Consider the following 27,667-nt stretch of genomic DNA (forward strand, 5'->3'; position numbering starts at 1 on the left):
AGCGGCTCTCTTGGGTTGCAGGCAAGGCGCTTCTCCCAGCCTTTGGCCTTGGGTTTGCAGAGCATGTGCTGCACCACTGAGCTATGGGACCCATGTTCCTGTGGGATGGAAATGATACTGAGTGCCATGCGGTGCTGGCCCAAAGGGACGGGTAGGTAGGAAGGCAAGGAGCCAGAGTCCATGACAGGCAGAGCCAACACCTGATGTGCAAGGGAGGCTGTGCCCCATCTGCCCTAACTGGCCAGCCTCCCCTGGTGGCACCAAACATGGGCTGTGTTCCTTCGCCACTACCACCCCGTCACTGAGTCACTCCAGTAAGCCTCCAAGGCAACTGGAATTAGAAGAGGAATCTCTTCACAGTTAACAGGGCCAGATGTTTTCATGTCTCCCCCATCCAGGTAGAGTTTAAGCACTTCCTCTAATCTAGCAATGGGGTCCCCTTACTGCAACACAGTGCTTTGTCTGATCTGCCCACGACCTTCCCCCAGCCCTGCAAGATGGGGAAGTCCCAGGGTGGGGTGCACAGGAGCTGGTACAAAATGAGAAATTTCAAAACCCGTCTCAGGAAGTCTGGGTGGGGCTGGGGCTGCTTTGACAAAGCTGTTAGGCCACTGCAGCTTGCTGAATCACGGCAATGTGGGGGAATGAGTAGGGCAGAGATGGGAGCTGGGGCAGAACCACAAACACTTCCCACTTGTAGATGCTGCACTGCTCCTCCAGCACGAGGGACTCTTATGAAGTCTTCCAGCTGTCCATCCCAAAGACTGCTGTTAATACACAAGCAAGACCCTGCCTGTTTCCCTCCATGCACAGAAATTGCTCTGCTCTCCAATGTTTAACTCAAACTCCCATCATCCTCTGCCTGTCCTACTGGCTGGGGATGAGAGGAATTTGAGTCCAACAGCATTGTTAAGGCACCCCTCCACCTTGGACCTGAGCAGGGCTTTTTTCAGCTGGAACTCAGTTCCGGCACCTCTCATGTGGGTGCCATTGCCATTATCAGAGAACAAGGTGACCTCCGGCACATCTTTTTATAGGAAAAGAGCACAGGACCTGAGGAAGTCTTATTAAGCAGATAAGTGCTCTTCTGCAGCTGCATTACCCTCTTGTAAAAACAAAAACACTGCAGTGTGCACAAAGATACATGCATGTGACTTTATTCCAGGAACTGTAGCTTGCTAAGGGTGATGGGAAGTGTAGTTCCCAGGACTCCTGTTTTGGGAAGCCATGTGCTCACCCGTGCGGCTGGGCTGGGCTGCCACTCTCTGACCTCATGGGAATTCTGGGTGGCCATCTTCGCAGTAGGTGGAGGTGCTGCTTCTGATTGAGAGTCAACATTGTCTCCCTTCCACAGTGGTTGCTCACAATAAGAATTTACCCACAAATGCACAGGCTGCAGAATTGCTGTCATTGCAGTAGGTGGTTTTTGTTTTTTGAACCTGCTGTGTGTTTGTTAGGAAGCGTCATCCACGGCACTGTGCCAAGGGCCTCCTGGAAGTCCGGCACTGGCCTTGCCGTCTCCCAGTACCAGCTGCCTCGCTCTGCCTAATAGTAGGGCTGGCCCTGGTTGTAGCTGCACATCTCCTCCCTCAGCTCTCTCCCCGTCTCTTTAGCTTTGTGACATGGGAGTGACATAGCAAGTTGGAACAGACTGATAAGGCCATGGCAAAACACACACACACCTGGCCCAGGGTCAACGAGTAAGGCGGCTGAGAATGGACCACCTTGGCTCTTCTTAGTGGTGGAGCGGGAAGAAGGAAGCAGTGATGTGGCAACACCAAGAGGCATGACTTCAGGTGGTGATGGCAGCTCAGCAGGACTTGCCTGGCAGCTCTAGCCAAAGGGACCTTAGCTAGCCAGAGTAGACAATACCTGAGCCAAGTCACACAATAGTCCAACTGGTGGCTTCATGTGAGACCATTTTTGGTTGGGTCTAGTTAATTTTCTACAAATCAATGCTGCCAGGGTTTCTCTTTTGTCTGAAAAATTACAGGGCCCTTAACCCTAGAACGCACATGATGTGCAAATGTGTGTGCCTATGTCAGTCTGAGAGTGGACTTTGCACATGTTCAGAGGTATTCTAGCCTCTACCACAGATGACCCAACAGAAACCATTCAGCAGAGAAGTGGAATCTTTGGCCATGAATAAAACCTGCTCCAGAACCCCTCTCCCCAAGCCACTTCCCTCTGTATGGTGGGCCCAAGGAGGCTTGTATAGTTGTAAAATAGGAAGGGAGCACGAAGGTCAACTAGTCTGACCCCAACCATGCAGGAATCTTTTGTGCTGCATGGGGGGGCTGGCACCCCCCCCATGCAGCACAAAAGTTTGTGCAGTCATTTCTGCACAAATATCCACGTATTTTAATTATTTATACGGTAAGGATCTTTGATTTTTTTTTTAAAAAAATTGAAGGTTGCTTCTTGTGGAAGCCCTGAGATTAAGAATCTCTCGCTCTACTGACGGAGCGATCCTAGAGCAGCAGCTCAGCCGTGTAGGTGTCGGAGTGGGCGCGCAGCGGAGGGAAGGCAGGCGGGCGGGCGGGCGGGCGAGCAGCTGCAAGCAGATGACAAGCCGAGACCGGCCCCGTCGCCGTGCGGTGTCGAGGGCGAGGAGGAGGGAGACACAGAGAGAGACCCTGGACCGCACCCCTCCCAGGAAGAGGAGACACCCAGGGCAGCCAGAGCCCCAGTCGAGGCAAAAGAGGCGCAGGGCCGGCCGGGGCGGCAGGCGAGGGGCAGCTCCCGCCGGCTGGGCCTCATTGCGCAGGAATTCGGGAGACGCACGCTTACTAGCCCCGGGGCATTTCTCCGGCGCCTTCCAGCTTGGGGAGGGGGGCTCACCGCAGAACCCCCCCCCCCGCTTCAGAGCTGCCTCCCTCATGGGGCAAGTCTCGTTTCCTTCTCTGGGAAGGGGGGTGTGCGGGAGACAGAGAGAACAGCCGGGATCAGGGCCTTCCAGGGCGAGGGCACCTTTCCTCCCGCCTCGCCACCACAGCATCCCCCACAGCGCCTGGTGCCCGAGATCCTCACTTTTAAAAAGGAAGTGGTGGGCACGGGGGGGGGGGAGAGAAGGAGGCCCCACGGAAGGCGCGCCCCCCACTCTTTCCCCAGCTGCTCTCGCGCCTCTTTCGAAGGTGTGGGATGAGCGAGCTGGTCTGGCTGCGTCTGCAATTCCCAAGCAACGCCCCCCCCCTTCTCCCTTGTGATCCCTTCCCCTCGCCAAAGGGCCCCGCGAAAAGGAAAGGCCTTGGCACCCTGCAATTCCAGGCCCATATGCTCCAGAGGAGGGACCCGAGAGGTTTAGGGCCTCGTCCACCCTGCTTCCCAAAGTAGCCTCCGGGAAGCCCTCGCCCGGGCAACCGGGCAACCGCGCCCCCCTCCTCCTCCTCGCAGGTACACTGCTTCTGCACATGGAGGCTTCCTTGGGCTGCCTTGTCCCTTTTCGCAGATCTTCCGCTTCACTCTTTTTTCAGGACCCCTCCCTAAGCTCGCTGACCCACCTTTAAGTGGGCTAGGCACTTTTGCAGCTGTTGCCTATATATAAACTTACTCAAGAGTAGATCCCACTCCACCCCGCACTCCCAATTGGGATTGCGTGCCAAGTGAGCGTGCACAGGATTGCAGAAGCCTCGGGTCTGGGGATTCCTTCCTGCCCCGCCCGCCCGACTACCAGCCCCTGGAGGTGCGGGCAGCTTGGAGGCGGTCGCCGCTTCTGTGGGGCTGCTGCTACCGCCTTGCCCTCCTTGGAGCCCAGTCGCTGCTGCCCCCGAGGTGGGCGTGTGTCTGGCTCTTCTGCAAGCATCGCCGTGCGCCCTTGGCCGCGCCTAACTTCACCGCCTCCCTCTCCTCTGTCGTTCTGCAGGATCCTGCGCCTTTAATCCCGAGCCCAACCTACCCAGCGCCGGGGTCCCACCCACCCCGAGCCCAGCCGTTATAATGAGCGGCTCTCAAGCGCGACTCCATCAGGCCGCAGGAGCGGGAGGCGTTGGTGGCGGCGGCGGAGCAGGCAGCGGCAGCAACAGCAGCAGCAGCATCCAGGGGGAGGTCGCTGCCGAGATGCCGGCCACCGAGAAGGACCTGGCGGAGGACGCGCCCTGGAAGAAGATCCAGCAGAACACCTTCACGCGCTGGTGCAACGAGCACCTGAAATGCGTCAACAAGCGCATCGCCAACTTGCAGACGGACTTGGGGGACGGGCTGCGCCTCATCGCGCTGCTCGAGGTGCTGAGCCAGAAGAAGATGGGGCGCAAGTACAACACGCGCCCCACTTTCCGGCAGATGCAGCTGGAGAACGTTTCGGTGGCGCTGGAGTTTCTGGAAAGAGAGAACATCAAGCTGGTCTCCATCGGTAAGTCCCAGCAAAAGAGGGGAGGGGGAGCGGGGGGACGGAGATGGCGAAAAGGGGACCTGGAGGGGGCATCCTAAAAGTGGGGGAGTGCGGGGTCTTTGGAGGAGGCGGGGCGGCACCCAAGTTTGTCTCTTACGGCGGGGGGAGACTGGAAAGGCACCCCGCTCTCCTCTACATGGCGAGGCCCAGGTGAAGAGGAGAGGGGCGCGCTTGGCCCCTCCCGGGAAGGGGGCGTGCGTAGCTTTGCGGGATGTGTGGCGGGGTTGGGGGAGAAGGACCGCTGGCGGCGGATCGGGGCCGCCTCGGAGTTGGGGGTCCCATTTCTGTAGTCCTGGGGTGCCTTTTGGGGAGAGTGGCGCGTGAGTTGCAGGGGGGCGGAAAGCGAAGAGGCCTGGCTGGAGGGGTGGGGCGCGCGGGCGGGCGGACGCTGCATCTGGGCGTGGCGGGGAGGGTTGCAGGAGGCGGCTCCGGTTTCAGGCTTTTTGTCTGGAGTCTGCAAAAAAGGGGGGAAGCCCCCTTTCCTTCAGCCCGGCCTCGGTTCGCGTTGCTGCACCCCCAGCCCCCGCCCTCCGCCCCGCGCGCCCTCCTACATCTCTGGCCCGGCCCACCCCGGCGCGCTCTGCTTCGGAAAGGCCCGTTAACTATTTAGGAATGGGAGGAGGGGCGGCCTGGCGCTTGCCTTCCGCTGAGCCATTTCTTGTAGATGCCTTTTGAATCGCCGGTCGAGCGAGCTCCTGACACGCCGCACGCACATTTTCCAAGCTCAAACAGTTTTGTCTTCTCTTTTTCTCCCCACCCACCGCATCAAATTTGAATTACTGTACAGCTACATTGAGGGGGAAAGTTGCCTGAGAAGTGGAAGTGGGATGTGGTCGAGCCAATATCTGCTCTCTCCTAGATCACTAGCGGCAGCCCTTTGAACCCACAACCGACACCTGAGGCAAGGGGAAGCCTTTGTCTGTCTGCTCTGATTTTGGGGTAAATCTTGGGTCAGTGCAGAGTCTGGGCAAAGATTCTCCCTTAAGGAAAGGTGTCAGGAAGTTGATGGACTCTTGAGCTCTTCCAGCTGTAGTAATGCCCTAGTACATACCATCCAACATTTCTACCATGAAAATAAGGACATCCTAAGGAAAAGTGGGACATTCTGGGGTCAAATCAGAAACTGGGATGAAATGGGGACACTTGGAGGGTCTGATAGTAGTCTGGGATGTTGCTACAGTGGCACATGCTGGGGATGAACAGTAACACAGAAAGAAGCTATGGCTCCAGATGGGGCCTTAACTAGGCTAGACTTTTAAGTACCCAGTTTGTGGGAGAGCCTCCTTATCTCTCCATAGATCTGGAGCTGCTCATACATAAACTATAACTAATGAACTGACTGGGTTTGTATGAAATGCTAATCCAGCCAGCAACAAACCATGGCTTATTTTTGCTAACAAAACCATAGCTAACTGTAGTTAAGGTGCTGGCCTGGGTTTGTATGCAACACCAAACCTTAACTAAGGTTTATTTAAACCCTGGTTTAACACCGTATGTAAACTAGACCATAGTATCTCACATTGGAATTATGTGTACTGAGCAAAGATTGCATTCAATTCACTGCAAATGACTGTTAATTGCGCTTTGCCTTATAATAGGAGGAGCCTTTTCTTGGAAATGGGTGGTGACTCTCAGCTGCTTCCATGCTTGGGCAGCTTGAATTGGCTTTGGATGCTTGGCATTTATGGTCCCAGCAAAGGGAGCCTTTTGGATAGCTTACCAGCCATCTAGGTTTGGACTGACTGGTGGTGGCTCCGCTGGTAAAAACTCCGTGCAGTAAAAGCTGTGGATGGGTGTGTCTCTGAACAATGTAACATTGGCCCTGAGCAGCCAGGCTCTTGCATTGCCTGGTAGAGGAAGTAACCGATTCTAGTTTAGGTCTGACTCATTAATGTGGGAATCCTGGGTGTCTCATTAGCTCTTCAGAAAAACCAATGGCTTATGCATACCTTGCTTTTGCAGGGAGCTTCCGGTGGCTTCTCATTCAGATTTATCATGCCTGCTCAGCCGCAGCACTGCTGAAACATCTGCTGTTCCCAGACAATTCACTGGGCCCAGACATCCCCACTGTTGATTCAGGGTCATGAGCATCCATAGCCTGTTCTGGGGTTGGGGTTTGCCCATAGCCCTTTGTTGAGGAAGTCAACTAGACCAAACTTGGGTGGAAGAAGAGTGACATGACTAAATACTGTTATAATTAAAAAAAAACACCCACAATCTCCTACTGCTATCCTTTGGCTCCTGGAATGGCTGGTGTCAATCCATGTTGCCAATATAAGCAGAATGTGTTTTCTGTACTGATGCCCCGGTCTCATTCCTGCTCTTTCCCACACTATCAGTTTGTAAAGACCTGGTGTCAGCTGGGATGTGTTGACATCCCAACACATGTAGCTCCTTGTATTCACTAAAATTGGGCCTGTGACTCTGCAAGCTAAATACAACCCAGCAGGGTCTTTATAAACCCCCTGTTTTAGCTATGTTTGGCCCAGGGTTGCAAAAATGTGGCAGCATGTTGAATGCCTGGCAGGCCTTAGTACTAGTGGGTTATCATTAGGTGGATCCTACACAAAAGGTGTAGACCTGTGTTATCTTATGTTGGACCTGGTGTGGTTCCTTGTCCACTTGACCAGGAACTCTATATCTTGGGGTAAAGTTGGGGTAACACACCTTGTAATACAGAGACAGCTTTCAAAGGCCTAGTTACTTTGAGTACCTCAAAGTCTTAAGTAGTTGTTCCGGTGACTATCCAGAGGTACAAAACCACCTATTATCCTGAAGCTGCAGGGTGTTCTATTATTTTTAAAAGTTCCCTATTGCTTATTTCTGGCAGCTGCCCATGTACGTTGCTGCAGGGACCCCTCTGTTGATGGAACCCTCTTGGTGTATCTGTCTGGGTGTGCTCTACACGGATGTGAGCTGGTAATGATAGGAAAATCTGGATTAGATTGACTGCTGTGGTAAACTTGCTAGATATTCAGCAATGTGGTGGCTGTGTGTAACACTTGTAAAGCTCAAAACAAAAAAAATTCCTTCCAGTAGCACCTTAAAGACCAACTAAGTCAGTTCTTGGTATGAGCTTTTGTGTGCATGCACACTTCTTCAGATACACATGCACACGAAAGCTCATACCAATAACTGACTTAGTTGGTCTTTAAGGTGCTACTGGAAGGAATTTTTTTTGTTTTGACTATGGCAGACCAACACGGCTACCTATCTGTAACTTGTAAAGCTGTACTGTATGGGAAGATAAGGCCCACCGAAGGGATATGTAAGTGAGGCTCTAAACGGGCCCCATGTTGTTAGGCTCCAACTTGCATCTACTCTACCCAGTGTGGTCAAGACGGGTGGGAGTTGTGGTCCAGCAAGAGCTGGACAGAGGGTTCTACCCCCTCCTCTGTTTGACTCCCCCTGGAGCCTGCAGAAGACCCTGAGGACAGTGGGAGATGAGAATCCTGCGTTGCCCGTCAATGCAGTGAGTCAGTCCCTGGGCCACAGACTCTGACTCAGACAAGGTCTGGCAGCAGTTGCTGAGAAGTGGAAGGGCGTGCGCACACCATAACCATGCCTGTAGGCTAGAGATGGGTAGCCCTGTGCCTGGGTGTGCCTGTCTGTTCCTCCTCCTCCTTGGGTTGGGGTGAGGAGAAGGATGGGCTGGGCGGGTCTTTTGCTCCTCTTCACAGAGAGGCAGGATGTAGGAAAGGCGGGCAGAGAGGGAGGGACCAGGCCAAACATGTGGAGGGGGCGTTCTTTTCCCTCCCCCTGGAAGGAGAATCCTGTTGGGACAGAGGAGCTGCTGCCTGCCGGCCACTCCATATAAGGCTAAAAAATGCTGGAGCGGTCTGCTCTGTGGCTGGGTGGGCGGTGCAGAGCCGGGTGGGGATGTGGCTGGGATGTGATGGCTTGCCTTCTCCCTGTTCCTCTCCACCCCCCCCCATCACTACCCAGGGAAAAAAAAGGGGCAGGGAAAGCATGGCGTATTTAACCCTGCCAGAGGGACACATCTGCTCTGGCACTCCAATCACAAAAGCTCAAGCGTATGAGAGCTAATGGGAAGGGGCTCCCATCCCAGCTGCTCTAGCCTTGACTGGGACTCTGCTCGGGGGGGGGGGGGAGAGGGGGCACGTGGCCTAATGTGGGTGAATCTCAGTGGCCTCTGGGTCTTAGATTCCCTTTGGCCCTCCTGTCCTCTTTGATAATGCTTGTTCTGCAGTTTACAGCTTATTCAGCTCGACAGTGTTGAATGCTCCTCTCCAGCTTTGAGACTGGCCCTGACGCCTGCCCTTTTGAATGCTCCCAGCTGCTATGGGGCTCAGTGGATATGGAGGGCAAAAGTAAAAGTGTGTGTGATGGGGAGGAAAGAATGCAGATGGAAGCTTGGAAAATGCCTTTTTTCAGGATGGTACTCACTCCATGTTGCCTGTAACCAGATCCTGCAATCTGCTGCAGAGGAGGGAGAATAGCAGCTCATTCTTATACTGTTGAGGGTTGTGTCATGTTAACTACTTGGAGGCCACAGACTGTTTGGGTAGGAAATGGACTGCAGCCTGTTGGGTCCAAGTGTGTATATTGTGTGGCAGTAGCACATGTGTGGATGCTAGGAAGCTGTAGTTCAAGGGAGGGAGATCCTTTTTCACCACGAGGGCCACATTCCCATCTAGCCAAACCATGGGAGCCTCATGGAACTGGTGGGTGGGGCCAGAGCAGCAAATGTAAAATTTAGCTTTGTACACTAGGCTAGTAGTCGTACCTCAGGTTGAAGTAGCTTCAGGATGAATATTTTCGGGTTGTGCTCCGCGGTGACCCGGAAATAACGGAGCGCGTTACTTCCAGGTTTTGTTGCTCGCACATGCGCAGATGCTCAAAATGACTTCACGCACATGCACGGAAGCGGCAACCCGTGCACGCGCAGTCGCGTCTTGCGTTTACTTCAGGATGCGAACGGGGTTCAGGAACGGATCCCGTTCGTATCCAGAGGTACCACTGTATCTACAAACACACACTCTTCTCCATCCAGTACCTGTTGAGTTTCAGTGGCAGACAGAGGCGCTTTGAGGGTTACATTTGGCCCTTGAGCCTGAGATTCCGCACCCTGTTGTAGCAAAAGCAGTTCCATAGCACATGCAACAAAACACACGTGCACGGTCCTGTCACTGTGGGGGTCCCTAGCCACAAGCTTTATGTAACCAGGGAGCACGTTCCCTGTAAGCATGTAAGTATATTCTTCCAGAAGGTGCCAGATACTTAATTTCTTCCTTCAAGGACCATAAAACAGAGTTGCTTGTTTTCCATACTAAAAAGACAACTAACCTGTCTAAATTATGCAAGTTAAACCATTTTTCATAATTCTGCTTCCCCCTACTGTTATGGGGTGGAGGAGCATGTAGACTCCTTCACTGGAGGTCTTTAAGCATAAAATAAATTATTATTTATACCCCGCCTATCTGGCTGGGTTGCCCCAGCCAAGCTGGGTGGCTTCCAACACATATGAAAACACAATGAAACATCAAACACTGGAAACTTCCTGATCCAGGGCTGCCTTCAGCTTGGGGGAGGCTGTCAGGGATGCTGTAGTTGAGATTCCTGCATTGGGCTACCTGGTTGGGCTAGATGACCTCGGGCTACCTTCCAGTTCTGCTGTTCTATGATTCTATATAAATGTAAAGGGCACTGAAAACCTGACCTCAAACCACTGGAAGATTTCTTCAGTAATTTTTATGACTTCTGTTGCATGCACACCCACCCGCACCCCACATGCACTTGCGAGAAGCCTTTTCCCACTTCAGTGAAAACCACCTTCTTGTGTTTGTGCAGCTGCAGTAATTATTTATTACATTTGTATGCCGCCCTTTATTGGAAAATGAGAGTACAGTGGTACCTCGGGTTACAAATGCTTCAGGTTACAGACTCCAGTAACCCAGAAGTAGTACCTCAGGTTAAGAACAGTTTCAGATTTAAAAGGATGTCACATAGAGGAGGGAGAAAGGTTGTTTTCTGCTGCTCCAGAGAAGCGGACACGGAGCAATGGATCCAAACTACAAGAAAGAAGATTCCACCTAAACATTAGGAAGAACTTCCTGACAGTAAGAGCAGTTCGACAGTGGAATTTGCTGCCAAGGAGTGTGGTGGAGTCTCCTTCTTTGGAGGTCTTCAAGCAGAGGCTTGACAACCATATGTCAGGAGTGCTCTGATGGTGTTTCCTGCTTGGCAGGGGGTTGGACTCGATTGCCCTTGTGGTCTCTTCCAACTCTATGATTCTAGGTTAAGAAAGGACCTCCAGAACAAATTAAGTTCTTAACCCAAGGTGCCACTGTAGTTCACCACATAAAGCACTTAGGATGTGCTTGACTTGGTGACGTCTTGGACATGGTGTTCCACTTCCATGTTGGGAGTCAAATGGTTGGGCTTGGGGAACCACCCTGCCCCTCAGATTGTCCATCTTACGCCTAGGAACAGGTTCTGTGCTTCTGAGACTAGACCATCGCTTTGAATTTATACTAGGTTCTCTTCTGTTGCCTTGATCTTCATCGGTCTCTTTCACTTTGTATCTGGAGGTTGATTCTTCCTTCATACCTTGTGCTTCGGAACCCATAGGATCTGTACACTGGCTTAAAAAAATAGAATAAAAGAATGCACAACATCAAATGCATTTAAAGCAGAAGAATGCATAATAAATAGCAATAGTCAAGCAGTACAATGCTGACATTGAAAATAGCCAGGTCTTCACTGCCTGCTGAAAAAAAGGCAAACCATTACTAGGTCAGGTGGGTCTCCCTTGGGAGTAAATCCCATAATGGTGGTGCCACAACTGAAGGCAAGGGAATACAGGGCAGGGCCTTGGGCTGTTCCTTAGAGCCTGTGGGAGTTCAGCTTTATCCAGCTTGCCTACCCCTTGGGGTTTAGAGGAAGGTTGCTTAAGACTTGTCTGAACCTGAGCTGAGGGAGAATAGTTGGGCCCCTTTCAGCTGCTGTGTCTAGTCTCTGGAGAGGTTAATCTTGGCAGGAGGCCAGTGCATTGAAGGAATTCTTTGTTTCCCTGAATCTGGTGTGTTTACATCAATCTGCTGCTGCACAATCCTGGCCGGGCCTCTTTCTACTGCTGCTGCGGCTGCTGCTTCCTCTTCTATTGCCTCTAACCATATACAAAGGGTGGGATTCCTTCATACAGTTTCACCAAGCGGCTCTTGGGTAGCGTCTCCTCCACATGTACACTTCCCATCCCTATCTTCCTTTGCTCCAAATTCCCTCCATGACATCTTCTGACTCACCAATTTCTTTTGAGTCGGCACGCAGTCAGCGCAGCAGAACACCTGAATTAAGGGCTGCCTGAGTGATGCTTTTGCTTTGCAACATTTCTGCTTTTTCTTGCTTCAAGACCTCAAGGTAACAAAAATCTATGTTTGGTAACAGCCCACATACTGTGGGACTCATGGCAGTATGTTGCAAACAAAAATTGTAGGAGACTCTATATAAGAGATACATATGTGGGCATAGAAATAAATAAAGTGGGGCCAACAAAGGGCATGGGGCAGAAGAACATAGCTCTCCCCCCACGCCCAGGCTTCATTGGCTGTGTTTCTTTATGGCCTTGTAGCAAAATTGGGCTTAACTGGGGGGCCCCTTTTTACACATGCATGTTTAGTACTGGAGTTTTTCAGCACTTGTTGACTTGCTCCTGAATAGACTCACTGGGAATAATTTTGTGTTTTAGTATTCCTTTACTTAAATTTGTGGCAAAAATGCTGTAGCTGTTAAAATGAATTGAACTTCAAGCAGATAATGTTATTAAAACAAAACAAATTAAAAGGCCTGTGCAAATAAAATGTTTACCTAGTTCCTGAAACTCAATTAAGGGTTGGCACCAGATACGTTGAGCTGCTGAGGGCATTCTAGAGTTTGGGCATCACCTCTTGAAGGATCCCTGGATTTTACCTCAGGAGGAGGGCAAGGGAGAGAATGACTCTTATGACCTGTTTCAAGTATTTCCAATATTCTAAGGGAAAAGGCTGTTAGGTACAGGAGCAGACACTTTTATACCACTTTAACAGTCATGGTGTCCCCCAAAGAATACTGGAAATTGTAGTTAGTTAAGGCCGCTAAGATCACTATTCCCCTCACAGACCTACTGTTTACCAGTCAATCCCTCTTCCCAAAGAACTCTGGGAGTTGTAGTTCTGTGAGGGAAATGAGGTCACGTAACAGCATCCTTAACAAACTTCATTTCCTAGGATTCTTAGGGGGACGTACCATGACTGTTGAAAGTGATACAACTTTATATAGTGTATAATGCCGATGGCTCCTTACTTCCAAGTAAGTGTACCTGAGTCTGATTCACAGCTACAGTAATACTTCATCTCACTGTCATGTTGCCAAAGGAGGGGGGCATTGTTGTCACCACACTTCGCAAGGAAAAGGAGAAAATGAAGCAAAGCTATAGCCACTGAGCTCAATACAGTCCAGTCAGCTTCTGGTGCTTTCAGATTTATCAGGTTTTAAACTAGTTTGCGTAAAGTTTGACTGCCATCCTGAGTGGCTGGAGAACTGTATTTGGATCAGATTCAAATCTCTGCTCAGTCATGAAAGCTTACTGGGTGATCTTGAGACCATCATTCCCTCACGGCCAAAACTACCTCACAGGGTTGTTGTAATGAAACTTGAGGGAGTATGGACCATGTATGCCACCCAAAATTCCCTGGATGAATCAGGAGATAAAAATAATAAATAGAACCCGCAGCAAGAACAATACATCAAGTATCAATTGCAACTTGTTTATTTTCTGTTGTCACTGCTATTTTCAGATAAGGTTAGGAAGTGTAGATGTGGAAGAGACACTACCAAAGAGACTTGAGACTGTATAAAGGAAAGCCATTCTTTGTACATGGTCAGTGGCAGTGATGGCATCTAAAGTGGCAGGGAGTGGCCAATGAGTGAAAAAGGCATGGTAGTAACCAGCACACACAGGCCACTTTTAAAATCATTTTTAAGTTTCTTCAAACATGTTACCTGCATTCAAATTATGGCCATTCTTCATCAAAATCCCTCCCACCAATTTCTTCAGGCCCCTAAGGACAGAATCTCTTGCTAGAAGCTAGTTCTATAGGTCTCCAATCTATTGAGGAGGTGAGAGAAGGTGGGAGTGGACTTATTTCTTGGTGGAAACTGCCTGCAGGCTTCCTCGTGGGTTTCCTTAGGTGTAGAGACTGGCCTTCCTCCTACTAAAGGAGAGAATTTCAAGGGGAGAAGGCCTAGGATGTTGCTGAGTGGGGCTCATCTTCCCTGAAAGTCCAGACCACTGTCCTCTTTTGTGAATGCTGAACTGTGCTTCTGACTCTCAGACAGCAAAGCTATCGTGGATGGGAATCTGAAGCTGATCCTGGGCCTGATCTGGACGCTCATCCTGCACTACTCTATCTCCATGCCCATGTGGGATGAGGAAGATGACGAAGAGGCCAAGAAACAAACCCCCAAGCAGCGACTGCTGGGCTGGATCCAAAACAAACTGCCTCAATTGCCCATCACCAACTTCAGCAAGGACTGGCAGAGCGGCCGGGCACTAGGCGCTCTTGTTGACAGCTGTGCCCCAGGTAAGCGAAGGAGCAGCACTGTTCATCATGTGGGGGTGGGAGGGTGAGCTTGAGAGGTTTGCAAGGAGGCCTCTTCTGACTTGCTCACATGGGTGCTGGAGGCCAGCACTACTTCCTGTGTTAGTTGACCCACAGATCAGGAGTAGCCAATTAGGCTCCCTCCAGATGTTTCTGAACTACAACTCTTGTCATCCTTGACCATGGCCATGCTGGCTGGGGCTGATGGGAGTTGGAGTACATCATCATCTGGAGGGCACCAGCATTGGTTATCCTTGTCATTGATGCCAACTCCATCTTGGCCCTGGGTCTAATATTCCGCTGAGGGTTTGGGATGCCTGTGTTGGATGCCGGCTCCTTTGGCTTTATTTCTACCTTATGTTGTGGACGGATGCTACAGTGCCCCAGAGCACTGTTCCAGAGATCTGTATGGAGGAAGTGTTACTACTTACTGTGTGTGACTGACAAAGAGATGGGACTCTCTCTCAAATAGGTCTGTGCCCTGACTGGGATTCGTGGGATGCTAGCAAACCTGTCAACAATGCCCGGGAGGCCATGCAGCAAGCGGATGACTGGCTGGGCATCCCACAGGTAAGCAGCACAGATACTTGGTCTGTGCTATACAGAACTTTGTGTTAAGCTGAACTCTGCTATGGGTAGGTGTATTGGCAAAAGTGTTTACTGCTTCCAGTTATGGCCAGGGGCAAGTGAGCAATGTAGAGTCCGAAGGTGTGTTATCCCTTGACCCCCCACCCCAGGATGCTGCTTAGATTTCCCAGAAATGCTTAAAATAGTTACATTCTAGGGCCCCCTCTGCAGCCTTCAGGGCTAGAAGTCTGCTTTTTGAAAAACAAGCACTGGGTTTCTTGGGAGGATGCATCCTGTGCCTGCTCTGTACTTGACTCCTGGCATGTGAGAGGTAAACTTGCCTCTTCTTTGCTGTCTCCAGCTATTTGCCTTCTTTCCTCTGTAGGTGATCACTCCTGAAGAGATTGTGGACCCCAATGTTGATGAGCACTCGGTCATGACATACCTCTCCCAGTTCCCCAAAGCTAAGCTAAAGCCAGGAGCCCCCCTTAGGCCCAAACTGAACCCCAAGAAAGCCAGAGCTTATGGCCCAGGTGAGTCCAGGAACAGGTGGTAAAGGCTTGGGGTTACATGTGTGCAGAGGACTTCTTAAACAATTGGGAGATTGACCACAGTGGGGGCAGGTGGGTGTTGACAAGGGATCTTTCCTAGGACGGCGTTCTTCAACCTAGGGTCCCCAGATGTGGTTGGACTGCCGCTTTCATAATCCTGCTATTTTAGCCAATGGGATGATGGGAGTAGTAGCCCAACAATCTCTGGGGACCCAGGGTGTCGTGAATAGAATAGCTGCCTCATAGGGCTTGACTTAAAGGTGTTTGTATGCTTTTTTAACCTCTTCCTTGCAAACCCTGTGATTATCTTGTGATGGTTTGCTCTGTACCATCTCTGTGGTGCTCCCATCAGCTCCAGCTAGCATGTATGGGCTTTCCTGAGGTCATCCAGGCTGTACAGTGGAGGTGATGCTAGAACCACTGCTGTACAAGTTGATGGCGTCACGGGCCAGAGGGTAGTACAGTTACTACTGTGTCTGATCATTTCACAGGCATTGAGCCCACAGGCAACATGGTGAAGAAGAAGGCAGAGTTCACCGTTGAAACGATCAGTGCTGGCCAGGGAGAAGTGCTAGTCTATGTGGAGGACCCTGCTGGACATCGGGAAGAAGTGAGTCCCCCTGGGAGTGTGTCCTTAGAGGTCTGGATGGACAGGCATTGAGGTGGAAGAGTTATGGGGGGTGTTTTGGGTGGGTTGTACAATGGCAACCACTACTGAACTTCCTCTGTCTGTCCTCAAGGCGAAGGTCATTGCCAACAATGACAAGAACCGGACGTTCTCTGTGTGGTATGTGCCAAAGGTGACAGGAATCCACAAGGTAAGAGTCTGTATATCGTGTAGGTGATTGGGAGAGAATTCTGGAACTGGGCCTTCATCTCAGTGATCAACATTTGACGACCTTCACTTTTTGCTCCAGGTGACGGTACTGTTTGCTGGGCAGCACATTGCCAAGAGCCCCTTTGAGGTGAATGTGGACAAATCGCATGGGGATGCCAGCAAGGTCACTGCCCAGGGTCCTGGCCTGGAGCCTGTGGGCAACATTGCCAACAAGACCACCTACTTTGAGATCTTCACTGCTGGTCAGTGGATGGGGGCGGGGTGCTGGTTCTGAGAGGGTGGAAGGGTTTGGCCAGCTGAAGCCTGGATGCAGCTTGAAAGCAAATGACGTAGTTGGCTGGTTTCTTAGAAACTTGTTATAAATAGTTTAGCCACTGTTCCCCAACCTGGTGCATTCTAGGACCACAGCTCCCATCAGCCCCAGCATTCTTGGCCCTAATGGTCAGAGGATGGGAACTGCAGTCCAGCAACACTGGGGGGGGGAGGGAGTACTGTGTTGGGGACACCTGAATTGTTGGCAATGAATAAACTGTTGTTGGAGAACTTTTCTCACTATGAACTGAGTAATTGTGTTGGAGGCTTCAATTTCTCGCCAAAGTGGAACCTTTCTAGCTCTCCTGCTTTCGGAGTTGCTTGTCAAAGCAACCTGTCTTCAGAGACTAACAGCTCTGGGCCAGTGGGCTTCCAAGCTGGGAACAAGTCAGGCTACACATAGCATTTCTGAGTGTCCAGTGCTTCACATAAGATTGTTGGGAGGATTACAGAGAATACCAAAAGGAAGAGATTGTGAGTGAGTAGCTTGCCTAAGGCTGTCTGTGGAGGAGGGAAGCTTAGTTGGCTTAACAGCCCCACTGTGACTCCTTCAAGGTAGGCTGTGGCTGGAGGAACTGCTTTCTGCTCCTGCTGTCCAGGCCTTAGTTGGTCAACATTGTGGTGAAGTTTATGCCTGTTGCTTCAGCATGCCGTAGAGGAGGAGGCAGAATGATCAGACATTTATATTAGGAATATACAGTTCAATGATTCCACGTATTCTTAACTTTCATATGTGTAATTGTGAATTCAGAACTGCCCTGAGTAATATTGTATTCAACGTGGCAGGATATGAAACAAAACAATGATTCAGAGTACACAGTAGAGCTTGCTTTGAGATCAGTCATCCTTGATTCTCTTATCCAGGAATGTCACCCTCTCTCCTTGCCTGCCTTGAAAGTCTCGGCTCTTCTCCCTTCAGGCAAAAGGCAACTTCCTTGTCCCAACAGCCCTTTGCAAACAATTGGTCTCTTGTCTTGGCGTTTCGTTTTTATTTATAGCTGGATGTTAGAACAGTCTCCTCTAAACTCTTGAGGCTGAAGATGAGTACCTTTGCTTCCAGACTAGTTGCTGCCTAAGCAAGTCTGTCTGAATTGTTGGCCTCATCTTCCAAGCATGAAAGGTCTCCCACTAAATCCTAGCTGAAGCCTATCCAGTGCTAAGTAGAGCATAACTTGCAGCCCACAGTAACTGTAGCAAACAAATCTTCCATTTCTTTGCTTTCAGAAATGGGTCTGTTACCAAAGGCTGAAACATAGCGAAGTTTTAACTTGGGGACATGGTGGTGTTTTCTCCACTAGCTAGAAAGAAGCTGCAAACAAACTTTAAGGCTGCTCTTAAATGTCTTTAATTGCTAGGTGCATGGCTACAGGGTGCACTAAGCATGGAAGATAGGGATGTAGTATAAATAGCACTTGAATTCTGTTCTTAAAATGCTGCCCCAAGAAACCTGCAATTCCTACGTAAATTAAATAGAGCAAGCAAAACTTGGATAATGTTTCTCTTGCATAGCACTGCTAACGACAGAAAATGTGCAGGGCTTAATCTTTTCCCTGGAAACTCATTGCTGTGTTCTTGGTCCAGATCAAAGGCCTTCCTGTAATTGAATACTTAAGGTCGCATGCATTATCTCCACCTAACACCTGTCTCTCTTCACCTTACCCTAATCCCTCCCCCCAGGTGCTGGTGTTGGGGAAATTGAGGTAATCATCCAAGATCCGACTGGCAAGAAAGGGACAGTGGAGCAGCAGCTGGAGGATAAAGGCAATAGCACCTACCGCTGCACCTACAAGCCCACTCTGGAGGGCACCTACACCATCTACATCACCTTTGGGGGCATCCCCATCCCCCGCAGCCCATATACGGTCACCATTGGCCAGGGTGAGTCTCCCATCTGGCACGGGGCTTGTTGGTGGGGTCTCTTTTAACCTTAACACCACTGCTGCTGCTTGGTTTCCTCTTTGTGACCAGAAGGGGGGTGGTTCTTTGTTCTGCTCCTAACGCTTCTCCTCTCCTCTCTGCCTACCTCCACCTGTCCTGGCCCAGCTCTCCTCTGCTCTGTCCTCTCTTCCTCTGAAGAGCCATCTCCCTGGATCTCTGCTGGCACTCATCTCCTCCCAGCTGCTCGGCGCCTGGATCCAGGGCCAATGGTATTTCACTCTTGGCAGGTGTGGGTGGGGACCTGTGGCAAGGGTGCATGTTGCTTCTGTCCAGGGGAGCAGTCTATGGGCTTGAGATCCGGCCTCCCTCTCATGGGTGGAGCTAGTTGAATACCTGGTGTGTTAATGATGGCAAAGACCCACCCAGTTGGGAAAATTGGAGTTCTACTTGGACTCGATAGGGACGCTCACCCTCTCTCTGCTGCTACAGCATGCAACCCAAATGCCTGCCGGGCCGTGGGTCGAGGCCTTCAGCCCAAAGGTGTCCGAGTGAAGGAGACAGCAGATTTCAAGGTCTACACAAAAGGCGCTGGCAGCGGAGAGCTCAAAGTGACAATAAAAGGCCCAAGTAAGTCCAGTGTGTGTGTTTCTCTTCCCCACCCTCTGTGTTTCAGACATGGGAGGGTGGGATTTGCACTTAACCCAGAAGCTCTGCCTTTTGGCCTGGAAGTGCTATAGTCTAATTACTCTGTGTGGGAAATGTTGGAAGCCTGATGACACTTTGCATAGGCTCAGAGGCATTCGGGGTGCAACTGCTGCACATGTCTTAAAGCAGACCCCTAGCTTGTGTGGTAATGCCCCTTTGGAAGGCAAGCAGTACACTGCAAAGCCCATCTGGCTAGTGCATGCGCAGATCTGTTTGGGGAACATGAAGAAACTGCAGAGCAGTGTTCAAAACACCCATTGTTCTAAGCACATTTTGTGACAGGGAATTACATTAGTGCGAGAGGTTTCTGAGCTCTGGGCGCAGAACTGTGCCTAAGACTTCAGATTAAAACTGTGGAGTGGAAAGAAAGGAGGACTTTTTTCTGCCTCCTCACTTCCTGCTACTCTCTGAAGACTGGAGAAGAGACCCTCTTAAGAATATTAGGGGGTGGGCAGGGGAAGGACTAGGCCATCTTCAGCTTTGTATTGTTATAAAAAAGTGTGCTTAGCCATTCCTTTGTTGCGCCCATAACCTAGGTTTAAGGTGCCATTTAGCTCCTAGCCTTCATAACTCGGTTTCTAACATGGCTGCAGAGTTATTACCAATGGGAGAACAGGCTGATTGCACAGGAGGCTGTGGCTTCTGCTGTGCTGGAGCATCCATTGATGGGGACGTGGTGATTTGGGCTCCACTGACTCTCAGACATGGCAAGCTCTAGAATCTCTTTGAAGCCTAAGAAGCTATCAATTGTGCTTGCTTGCCCATGGGCTGTTTTAAAATTCTTGGGTTTTACAGCAGGAAGTTCTTCTGGTACAAGTGTAATTGGTCTATAGGAGGGGCTGTTGGTGGCATTTGTACTTTGTGCAAGCATGGAAATGTGCTGAGGCGAGGAAGCAAAGCAGTAAATGGAGTGGCTGTTGTGGAGTCATGGCGGGGCAAGCAGAGCCACAAACCACTGTAGAAAACATAATTGGGTTCTTGTCTGGGCTGGAAGGAGAGGCTGCTGCAATGCAGAGAGGTATGTGAATGATGGAGGAGCTGGATTTTGACAGTTCTAACCCTGGGTTCAAACCGCAAGCATTCAGAGCAGAGGTTGGGTAACTAGGCCCCAGGCAGACTTCCGGAGCCTGAGACATTTGTCGGAGCTGAAGATCTCTCCCAGCCTGCAAAGAGCCCTCAAGGGATGCCTGGGTTTGTCGGTGGTGGGGAGCAGAGCGCAGTATAATGTTACGACATCCAGGACTCTTTGGAGCTGCCAAACGCAAGCTGTACTTAAGCTGGTTGCAGCTGTGTGTCAGTGTTTTGATCCAGGCCCCTTCCATGGGGCTTTGGTGTAAGTAAGGGCTGCAGTTACTAGAGAAGTGTGGGGGAATTGAATGCAAATGGGCACCAGGGTGGGGGGAGACCAGAGTCCCACCCACCAGCCCCATCTCCTTGCCAATGTGAGGATGGGAAGAAGCTGCTGGTTCCTTTAGCTCAATATTGTCTAGCCAGGGGTGGGGAATCTTTTTGACCAAACCCTGTGGGCGAACCTGTCAAAGTTGACCAGCAGGAGCGAAGGGAGATAGCGGTCAAGTGTGATTGAACCCCCTGCACATTAGCTGATGTGCTAGAGTTCAGTCCCGCTTTCTGCAGGAAATCTAGCTGAGTCTTTACCTGCCTCACACCTGACATTGCATATGGTGTCAGGTGTGGGCAGGTGGGCATGCTTTGGGGAAATGGCCTGGTAGGACAGATTTCGCCCATGAGCCAGAGGTTCCCCACCCCTGGTCTGAACTGACGGGCAGTGACTCGCCAGGATTTTAGACAGGGCATCCCTGGAGACACCAGAATTTGAACTAGGGACCTGCATGCATGCATGCAGAGCAGATGTTCTTCCACCTGTGAAGCACTCCCAGTGGCAACCTATACTTGTTCTTGGCAGCATTCCCAATTGTATTCTCTTGCCTTCCCTCCAGGGTGCTCAGAATAGTGTGCATAAGAGTTGAATCCTCCTTTTTGTCCTCTATTATTTGGGAGTAAGACTGGGATAGTGACTGAGATCAGGTATATTCCGTGTGCTTCATGGACCCAGTGGGCATTTGACCCTAGTAGCTCTCCCTGGGAGCCGTGCTGAGACTTGTGATAAACATGATGTACAAGAACTCATTGGCTAATCTTCTGCAAGGTGAGGGCATGCACGCATGATCTTCCTTGGTAATATGTAACTGGCAGGTATATGGGTTTTGTTTTGCTTTTTCTGTATGTTGTGAAGTTCCTTCCGCCCTCAACCACCACAATCTCTTCCCACAGAAGGACTTGAGGAACGTGTCAAGCAGAAGGACCTGGGTGATGGGGTGTATGGTTTTGAGTACTACCCCACAGTTCCTGGCAACTACACAGTCACAATCACTTGGGGTGGGCAGCATATCCCCCGCAGGTAAGAAGCTGGAAGGCTGGGGAAGGGGGGGGGGGAACTATTTCCATCTGAAAGAGAGGAGGGAGGGGATGCTTGCTGAGACTCAGAGAGATACTATGAGTTAAAGGGGTGCCTTGAATCTCTTCCTTGCCTTGATCTTTCTAGCATAGATGGTCTCAGCCATAGAGTTTTCATTTCATTTATATTTGAATAATAATTTAGATACTACTTTTCAGTCCTAAATAGAGGTCCCCAAACACCTTATTAGTTTATGGCAACAGGCAAAAACTTTTATTTCCGCCCATTTGTTGCATCTTCCTTGCTCATCTTCTAGACCTGTCTTTTTATATCTTACTGGTGTGTGTTTAGGTTTCTGATCTGGTTTTGGTTTTTTATACTTGGTTGAAATCTTTGCTTAATAATTCACTTTTCCATGAAATTCATGTTTCCATGAAAAAAGCAACTAACATGCTGTGAACCACCCTGGGAGCTTTGGATGAAGGGTGGTGTACAAATTTAATAAATGTAAGAAACAAGTAAAATAAACAGACCACACAACTAAAATCCTAGGTAAAATACACTTAAAAACAGAGCAGATTGGGGCTTTGGTTCCAGTTAACCAACAGGAGAGCCGGCATGGCTTCCAGAGGGGGTGGAGATCTAGCATTGGTGCAGTATGTCTCCTCTTCTGGGGGAATGAGTGTTCTCTTTCAGCCTGCAGACTTACAGATGTTCCAATGTTTTGCACGGTTCCCCTGAGGGGTGAGAGGGGCAAACACAATCTGCTACTCGAGAGATTTATAACTAGGCAAACAGACTAGGTAGGACTTAATTAGGGACCTGTTGTATTTTTGGGGATGGGTGGCTGTCCAATCACAGCAATAGTGCACACGGCCTGACCAAGGCATTTGCTGCTTAAGTGGAGCAATTGATGACTCCGCCTCCAAGCCTAAGTGCTCAATCAGCCAAGCTGTTTTGGCACCAGAGGCAGAAAATCCCACAAGGGCCACTCCTTCTTTCCCTGGCAGTGTACAACTTAGCTGTAATAAATTAACCATTTGCAGTCCTTTTGTGACACACAAAACCAGCTGGCTACCAAATGATAGGGCTGGCCTCCTGCAGCTTTCTTGTTCTGCAGTCTGATACCTCCTCATGTGATGCATTGCAAGTGTGCTAGCTGCACTGCTGGAGCAAACTGGAGCAGACAAGTTTCATTAGCAAATCGGCCTGTTAAAATAATCCATTTTATCTTAAGGCTGAGATCGAACATTAATGTGTTTTATTCTCCCCCCCCCCCCCCGCTTTTTTTTTTTCCTTTTTAGCCCATTTGAGGTAAAAGTGGGAACGGAATGTACAAACCAGAAGGTGCGGGCCTGGGGGCCAGGCCTGGAAGGAGGCGTGGTCGGCAAGTCTGCTGATTTCGTGGTGGAAGCCATTGGTGATGACGTTGGCACGCTAGGTAACCGGCAAAGTTGGGAGAGGAGCGGAAGTGGCTTGGCGTTTATGGGATTGGTGTTTACACAATGCGTAACTGACTTGGGGAATTCATTGTCACGGTGTGGTGGCCTCCTAGCTTAGATAGCTCCAAAGCTCAAACAGATTTCTGAAGGACGCGCTTCTCAGTCAGCATTGGCCTTGACGCTAAATGGAGCCTCCAGGTTCCTGGACGGTATGACTTGGTGATCAGGGAAAAGGGACAGTCAGGGAACCAGTAACATCCTTACCTGGGATCTCTTTGCCTGAGGAAGCCCACCTGCCCCTTCAGCTGCAGTCGCCTTGGGCAGTTTAAGGCCTTTGCTTAGGTGGAGCTTTGTTTAGCCACCTTTTTTACTTTTACCTTGTCTGTGTATTCAAAAATTGTTTAACTGACTTTCATTTGGTTCTAAGCAGCCTTCAGAACCCGTGTAGGATTAGTAGTCAGCCTTAGACTGCTATCAGTGTTTAAGCTAAATACAAGCATCTGCAGTCTTCAGGATAACGTAACTGTTGTCTAGTGGCTAGGATAGGCATTTCCGAGTGTTGGTTTAACTGTGAACTAATGCCTGGTTCTGCATGTGCTCCTGGCAGGCTTCTCTGTGGAGGGTCCCTCACAGGCCAAGATTGAGTGTGATGACAAGGGCGATGGCTCCTGCAATGTGCGCTATTGGCCCCAGGAGCCAGGCGAATATGCAGTCCATGTGCTCTGCAACAACGAAGACATCAAGCTCAGCCCCTTCATGGCGGAAATCAAAGCTGCTCCCAAGGACTTCTACCCAGAGAAGGTAAGTGTCTGCATGAAGGAGACTCCTTTTGGGATGGTGCATCCTGGCACTCTTGTGTGTCTATGTATAATGCTATGAGGGAAGCAGAACTGAGAACCAGTAACTGGCCCATGTTGGTGGCTTGAGAGCTCGTCACGGCCGCGTCCGTAGAAGTGTCTTGCCAACTGCTCTTCCTGGTGTGAGCATATGCATTGTTGGAAAGCTGATCTTGGTTGTAAAGGTTTTAGGCCTTATGACTGTGGAAGAGCTTGGGGTAGTTGGAGGTCACAGTTAAGGGAAGGGCTGAGTGGTGCTTCTGGTTGAGGAGTGGCAATGGTAGAAAAAAGGTCTTCAAGCACATTGTCCATTTTGGCAAACTCAACTTTTATTTTGATTTGCTGTCAGCCAGTGGGGTTCTGCTGTTCTTCTCCCCACCACCAAGTGCTCCAGATGGGAATTGTGCAAGACTAGCTCAAGCTACGTGGGAGTAGCATCCCCAAAAAACATTTCCAGCATGGAGTTGTGTGCTTGGCACAGCTCTCACAACCTCAAGTGTTGTGTCCATGCTCCAGCCACTCCTGCTGAATGAAGGGACCCCCACCCACCATTTTTTAGCTGTAAACCTTATGATGACCAGTGCAGTGTGTTCTAACTGTGCAGAAGTTGCTTTTGGAGTTCACACCTCTCTTCCAACCCCTCTCCAGGTCAAAGCCCATGGTCCAGGCCTGGAGAAAACGGGCGTTGCAGTCAACAAGCCAGCTGAGTTCACAGTAGATGCCAAGAGTGGTGGAAAGGCTCCTCTCAAGGTGCAAGTACAGGTGAGGCTTGGCGCTTGTGCTACGGAGGGGGCATAGCTTTATCTTGTGCTGTCGCTATGAAGAATGGGAGAAGAGGCTTCCAGAATGCTGATCTTACCACAGAGGACTACTAAGGATGTGTGCTGGATGCTAAGCTGCTCCTGTTTTTGTTTCTCCATTGCAGGACTCTGAAGGATCCCCTGTGGATGTCTCTGTGAAGGACAATGGCAATGGCACCTACAGCTGCTCCTACCTGCCCAAGAAGCCCGTAAAGCACACAGCGATGGTGTCGTGGGGCGGAGTCAACATCCCCAACAGTCCCTACAGGGTTGGTGTTCTCTGTATTCCACCCTGCCCCCAAATCACACTCTGAGAGCAAAGGACGGATGGATAGCTTAGTTGGTTAGAGCGTGGTGCTGATAACACTAAGGTTGTATATTCCTGCATTGCAGGGGGTTGCACTAGATAATCATCAGGGACCCTTCCAACTTTGTCCTCTTTTGTGTCTTTCCCTTACCAAGTAGCTAAATAAACTTATTTTCCCTTGCAAGCAGATAGCTAGGTCAGGTGTAGACTATAGCTGTCTGTGTGCAGAGTCTTACTGGGCTTTATTGTGTAGATTTTAAAATTACTAATCACATGTTACATCACATTGTTTTTCCGTCTCTCACTCTAGGTCAACGTTGGCGCTGGCAGCCACCCCAACAAAGTGAAAGTGTATGGTCCTGGTGTGGCAAAGACTGGCCTGAAGGCTCACGAGCCAACCTACTTCACAGTGGACTGTGCAGAAGCTGGGCAGGGTGAGTCTAGAAGGGCTTCTGTCACCTGGAGTCCAGGCCAAGAAGCCCCAGGGCAGGACTGGTCATGCTGGAAGCACAGCTCTGATAAAGCTAGTTGTCTTCTGTTGATGCCCCCCCAACAGAGCTGGAGGGGGAAGCTCAGATGTTGCTCCGTTCTGGAGGAAGACACTGTGTCCAGAACTGCAGGGGGCTTGCTCTGGCCCACTGCTCCAGAATGGAGACCATATACAGTGGGCCCACAACTTACACTCACATTACATACACAATCGCAACCTATGCAAGTGGGTGAGAGAATAAATGGAGAGCAGGGCAAACTTGCCAGTCGCCTACACTCTCCATTTGTTTAAACACCCCCCCCCCCCCGGCCACTCGGCTGTTTTTTCTTGCTTACTGGGATCAGGGCAGGTCGCAGGAGGGTCCTGGGATGCTCCCTTCCCAGAGCCCAGGATGCAGCCCTCTGCCTTGTTGAGGTGGTGGTTTCCTGACTTTGCACTACTTTTCTTTGTGTGTGGACAACTGCAACTGGAACTGAGTCCTTGGGCCAACTCTAATGAGCTTCACCAGGTCCTTGTCCCTGGCCTTCCTACAGCCTCTACCTTTTAAAATAGCAAAACAAGAGTCTCTGTAACAAATTCTGTCAGTTGAAACCCATTCACTTTTCATCCTTTGAAGCCACAAAAGCTTATGCCATAATGAATATGTCTGTCTGTCTAAAGACTGTCACAAGACTTCATTGTACTGTATTTGTTCCCAACAAGCTGGCGCAGCTACCCTTCTGTGTATTTTTTTTACCTTTTTTGAGACTCCTCTAAAACATATCCCAGTGGCTTTAGCCCCCAATGGCTAAGTGGAGTGTCCATGTTGGAAGCACTGCCCTTCTGGCCCCATAAGCGGCTTGTGTCATTGTACATGTTGCCTACTATTGGGGAGAGAGGATGCTGCACTTCGCATGAGAGTTTGTCTGCCGCATTGTGTGTTCTTCATATTCTGTTGGAGTGGCTGGAGCAACCCAGCCAGATGGGTGGGCTTACAAGTAATTACAAGTGGTGGGGATTGTCAGTTATGTGGGAGTAGAGAAGAAACTATTTTTCATTGAAGGGTCTCTCTCCCTCTTCTTCTGCTGACAGCTAAGGAAACAATAGACAAAGTTGTGCAATCTGTTCCTGCTCCCTCTGCAGAGATCAGCCGCTCCCTTCTTTATTGCCCAGTTCAGCAGATCCTTTTGTATCCTAATAGCTGTTGCTTACTGCCTCATTTAATGTTTAGAAGCGTTGACCCTTTAGAGTTCCTGTAATTGGGAGGGCTCTCCAGGGCTACACATCCTACAGTGCAGGGTGAGGGAGAAGTAAGGAGAAAGGGAAGAGCCATGCTTCTCCTGACCCCCAACACTCCCTATTGTGCTTGGACCAGTGACATAGCGTTGGTTGCCGGCACCTGGGGAGAGCGCTTGCCAGCCCAACCCTCACCACCAACGCCGCCAGAGCAAAGCAAGGCTGCCCTGAGATGCCTGCCTGCCTGCCTGCGCAGAGGGGATCCTGGCTAGGGGGGATCCTTGGCGAGTGGAGAGAAGCACTGAGGTCAAAAATTGTGCGCCTGGGGCCATGGCACCCCTGGCACAGTACACCCCTGGCTTGGGCCACACCAAACCATGGCTTTAAGGTCTCCAAACATGCTTTAAGGCTTCCAGACGTCCAAACATCTGCTTTTGCTCCCGGCTTGGCATTTCACCTTCTAGCTACAGTGGCCTGCAAAAGTGGAGCAACAGCTATCAACTGTGCCTTATCTGTTTCAATGTCAATGCTAAATAATAGCTAAACTTCCTTCACTGTTGTCTTGCATTAGATCTGAGTCAGGCCACACTCTAATACTGTTTAAGTGTGTCCCTGAACAGTCATTGGCAATGAGATGAGCAGTCCTTGTTTGTTTTTATCATCATTCTCTTTCCCTCAAGGCCTCTTCCCTGTTAGTTGCTGACTGCTCCTCTGTCCATGAGACACAACAAGGGCATTGTTGCATATGAAGCTAGAAGTGCCTTGAGTTATTTACCCACTCCATTGACATGTATGGCTTGCTAGATTTTCTTTGCTGTCATTTTGACAGTTGGGGTTTTCCCAAAGGGTTCTGGGCATAATAGTTTGTGGAGGATGCCAAGAAACCTATATCCCTCCCTTGCAGAAATCACAGCCCACACCCCAGCAAGCCTGGATGCTATAGGACAGAATGCTGGCCTCTGTTGCCAAACTGAAACCTGGTCATGAAGACTCTTCCTCTCTACTTCAGTGGACTCCTGAAACTACTTGGAATCACTTCCTATTGTGTTCAATAGGGCTTAATTTCAGGTCAAGGTTTCATAGTACTGCTGCCTTAGGTCATGATCTCACACTGCATCTCCATCAGAGGCCAAGAATGATTATGATGATTCCCTGCTCTCCACTCCAGCTGCAAACCTTTGGAGCCAGTCAGTAGCTAGGTGTTACTTGAGTACCCACCTGTTGCCTTCAGTATTAGAGACCTGCTACACCAGGAATGCACGTGGCGCTGTGGGTTAAACCATAGAGCCTAGGACTTGCCGATCAGAAGGTCGGCGGTTTGAAT

At 50.2% G+C, this 27,667-nt stretch overlaps 1 protein-coding gene across 8 annotated transcripts in view; it reads left to right on the forward strand.

Moving 5' to 3' along the window:
* Positions 1-27,667, forward strand: part of FLNA (filamin A) — an 80,635-nt gene that overhangs the window by 10,934 nt on the left and 42,034 nt on the right. For 4 of the 8 annotated variants that reach the window (XM_083718046.1, XM_083718050.1, XM_083718047.1 and 1 more), the window contains exons 1-16: positions 1,750-1,796; positions 3,863-4,348; positions 13,720-13,968; positions 14,459-14,556; positions 14,939-15,086; positions 15,596-15,714; positions 15,845-15,922; positions 16,022-16,184; positions 17,932-18,132; positions 18,622-18,759; positions 21,130-21,256; positions 22,558-22,694; positions 23,303-23,496; positions 24,180-24,293; positions 24,457-24,600; positions 24,949-25,072. In XM_083718046.1, coding sequence (XP_083574172.1) covers positions 1,787-1,796; positions 3,863-4,348; positions 13,720-13,968; positions 14,459-14,556; positions 14,939-15,086; positions 15,596-15,714; positions 15,845-15,922; positions 16,022-16,184; positions 17,932-18,132; positions 18,622-18,759; positions 21,130-21,256; positions 22,558-22,694; positions 23,303-23,496; positions 24,180-24,293; positions 24,457-24,600; positions 24,949-25,072 — 2,530 coding nt within the window. In that variant the 5' untranslated portion in view covers positions 1,750-1,786. Of the gene's footprint in view, positions 1-1,749; positions 1,797-3,862; positions 4,349-13,719; positions 13,969-14,458; positions 14,557-14,938; positions 15,087-15,595; positions 15,715-15,844; positions 15,923-16,021; positions 16,185-17,931; positions 18,133-18,621; positions 18,760-21,129; positions 21,257-22,557; positions 22,695-23,302; positions 23,497-24,179; positions 24,294-24,456; positions 24,601-24,948; positions 25,073-27,667 lie in introns of those variants that run through there. The other 4 variants (XM_083718049.1, XM_083718048.1, XM_083718052.1 and 1 more) reach the window with 1 other exon arrangement.

The sequence above is a fragment of the Podarcis gaigeae genome (assembly GCF_964106915.1).
Source record: "Podarcis gaigeae genome assembly, chromosome: 17".
In the NCBI taxonomy this organism is placed as follows: Eukaryota; Metazoa; Chordata; class Lepidosauria; order Squamata; family Lacertidae; genus Podarcis; species Podarcis gaigeae.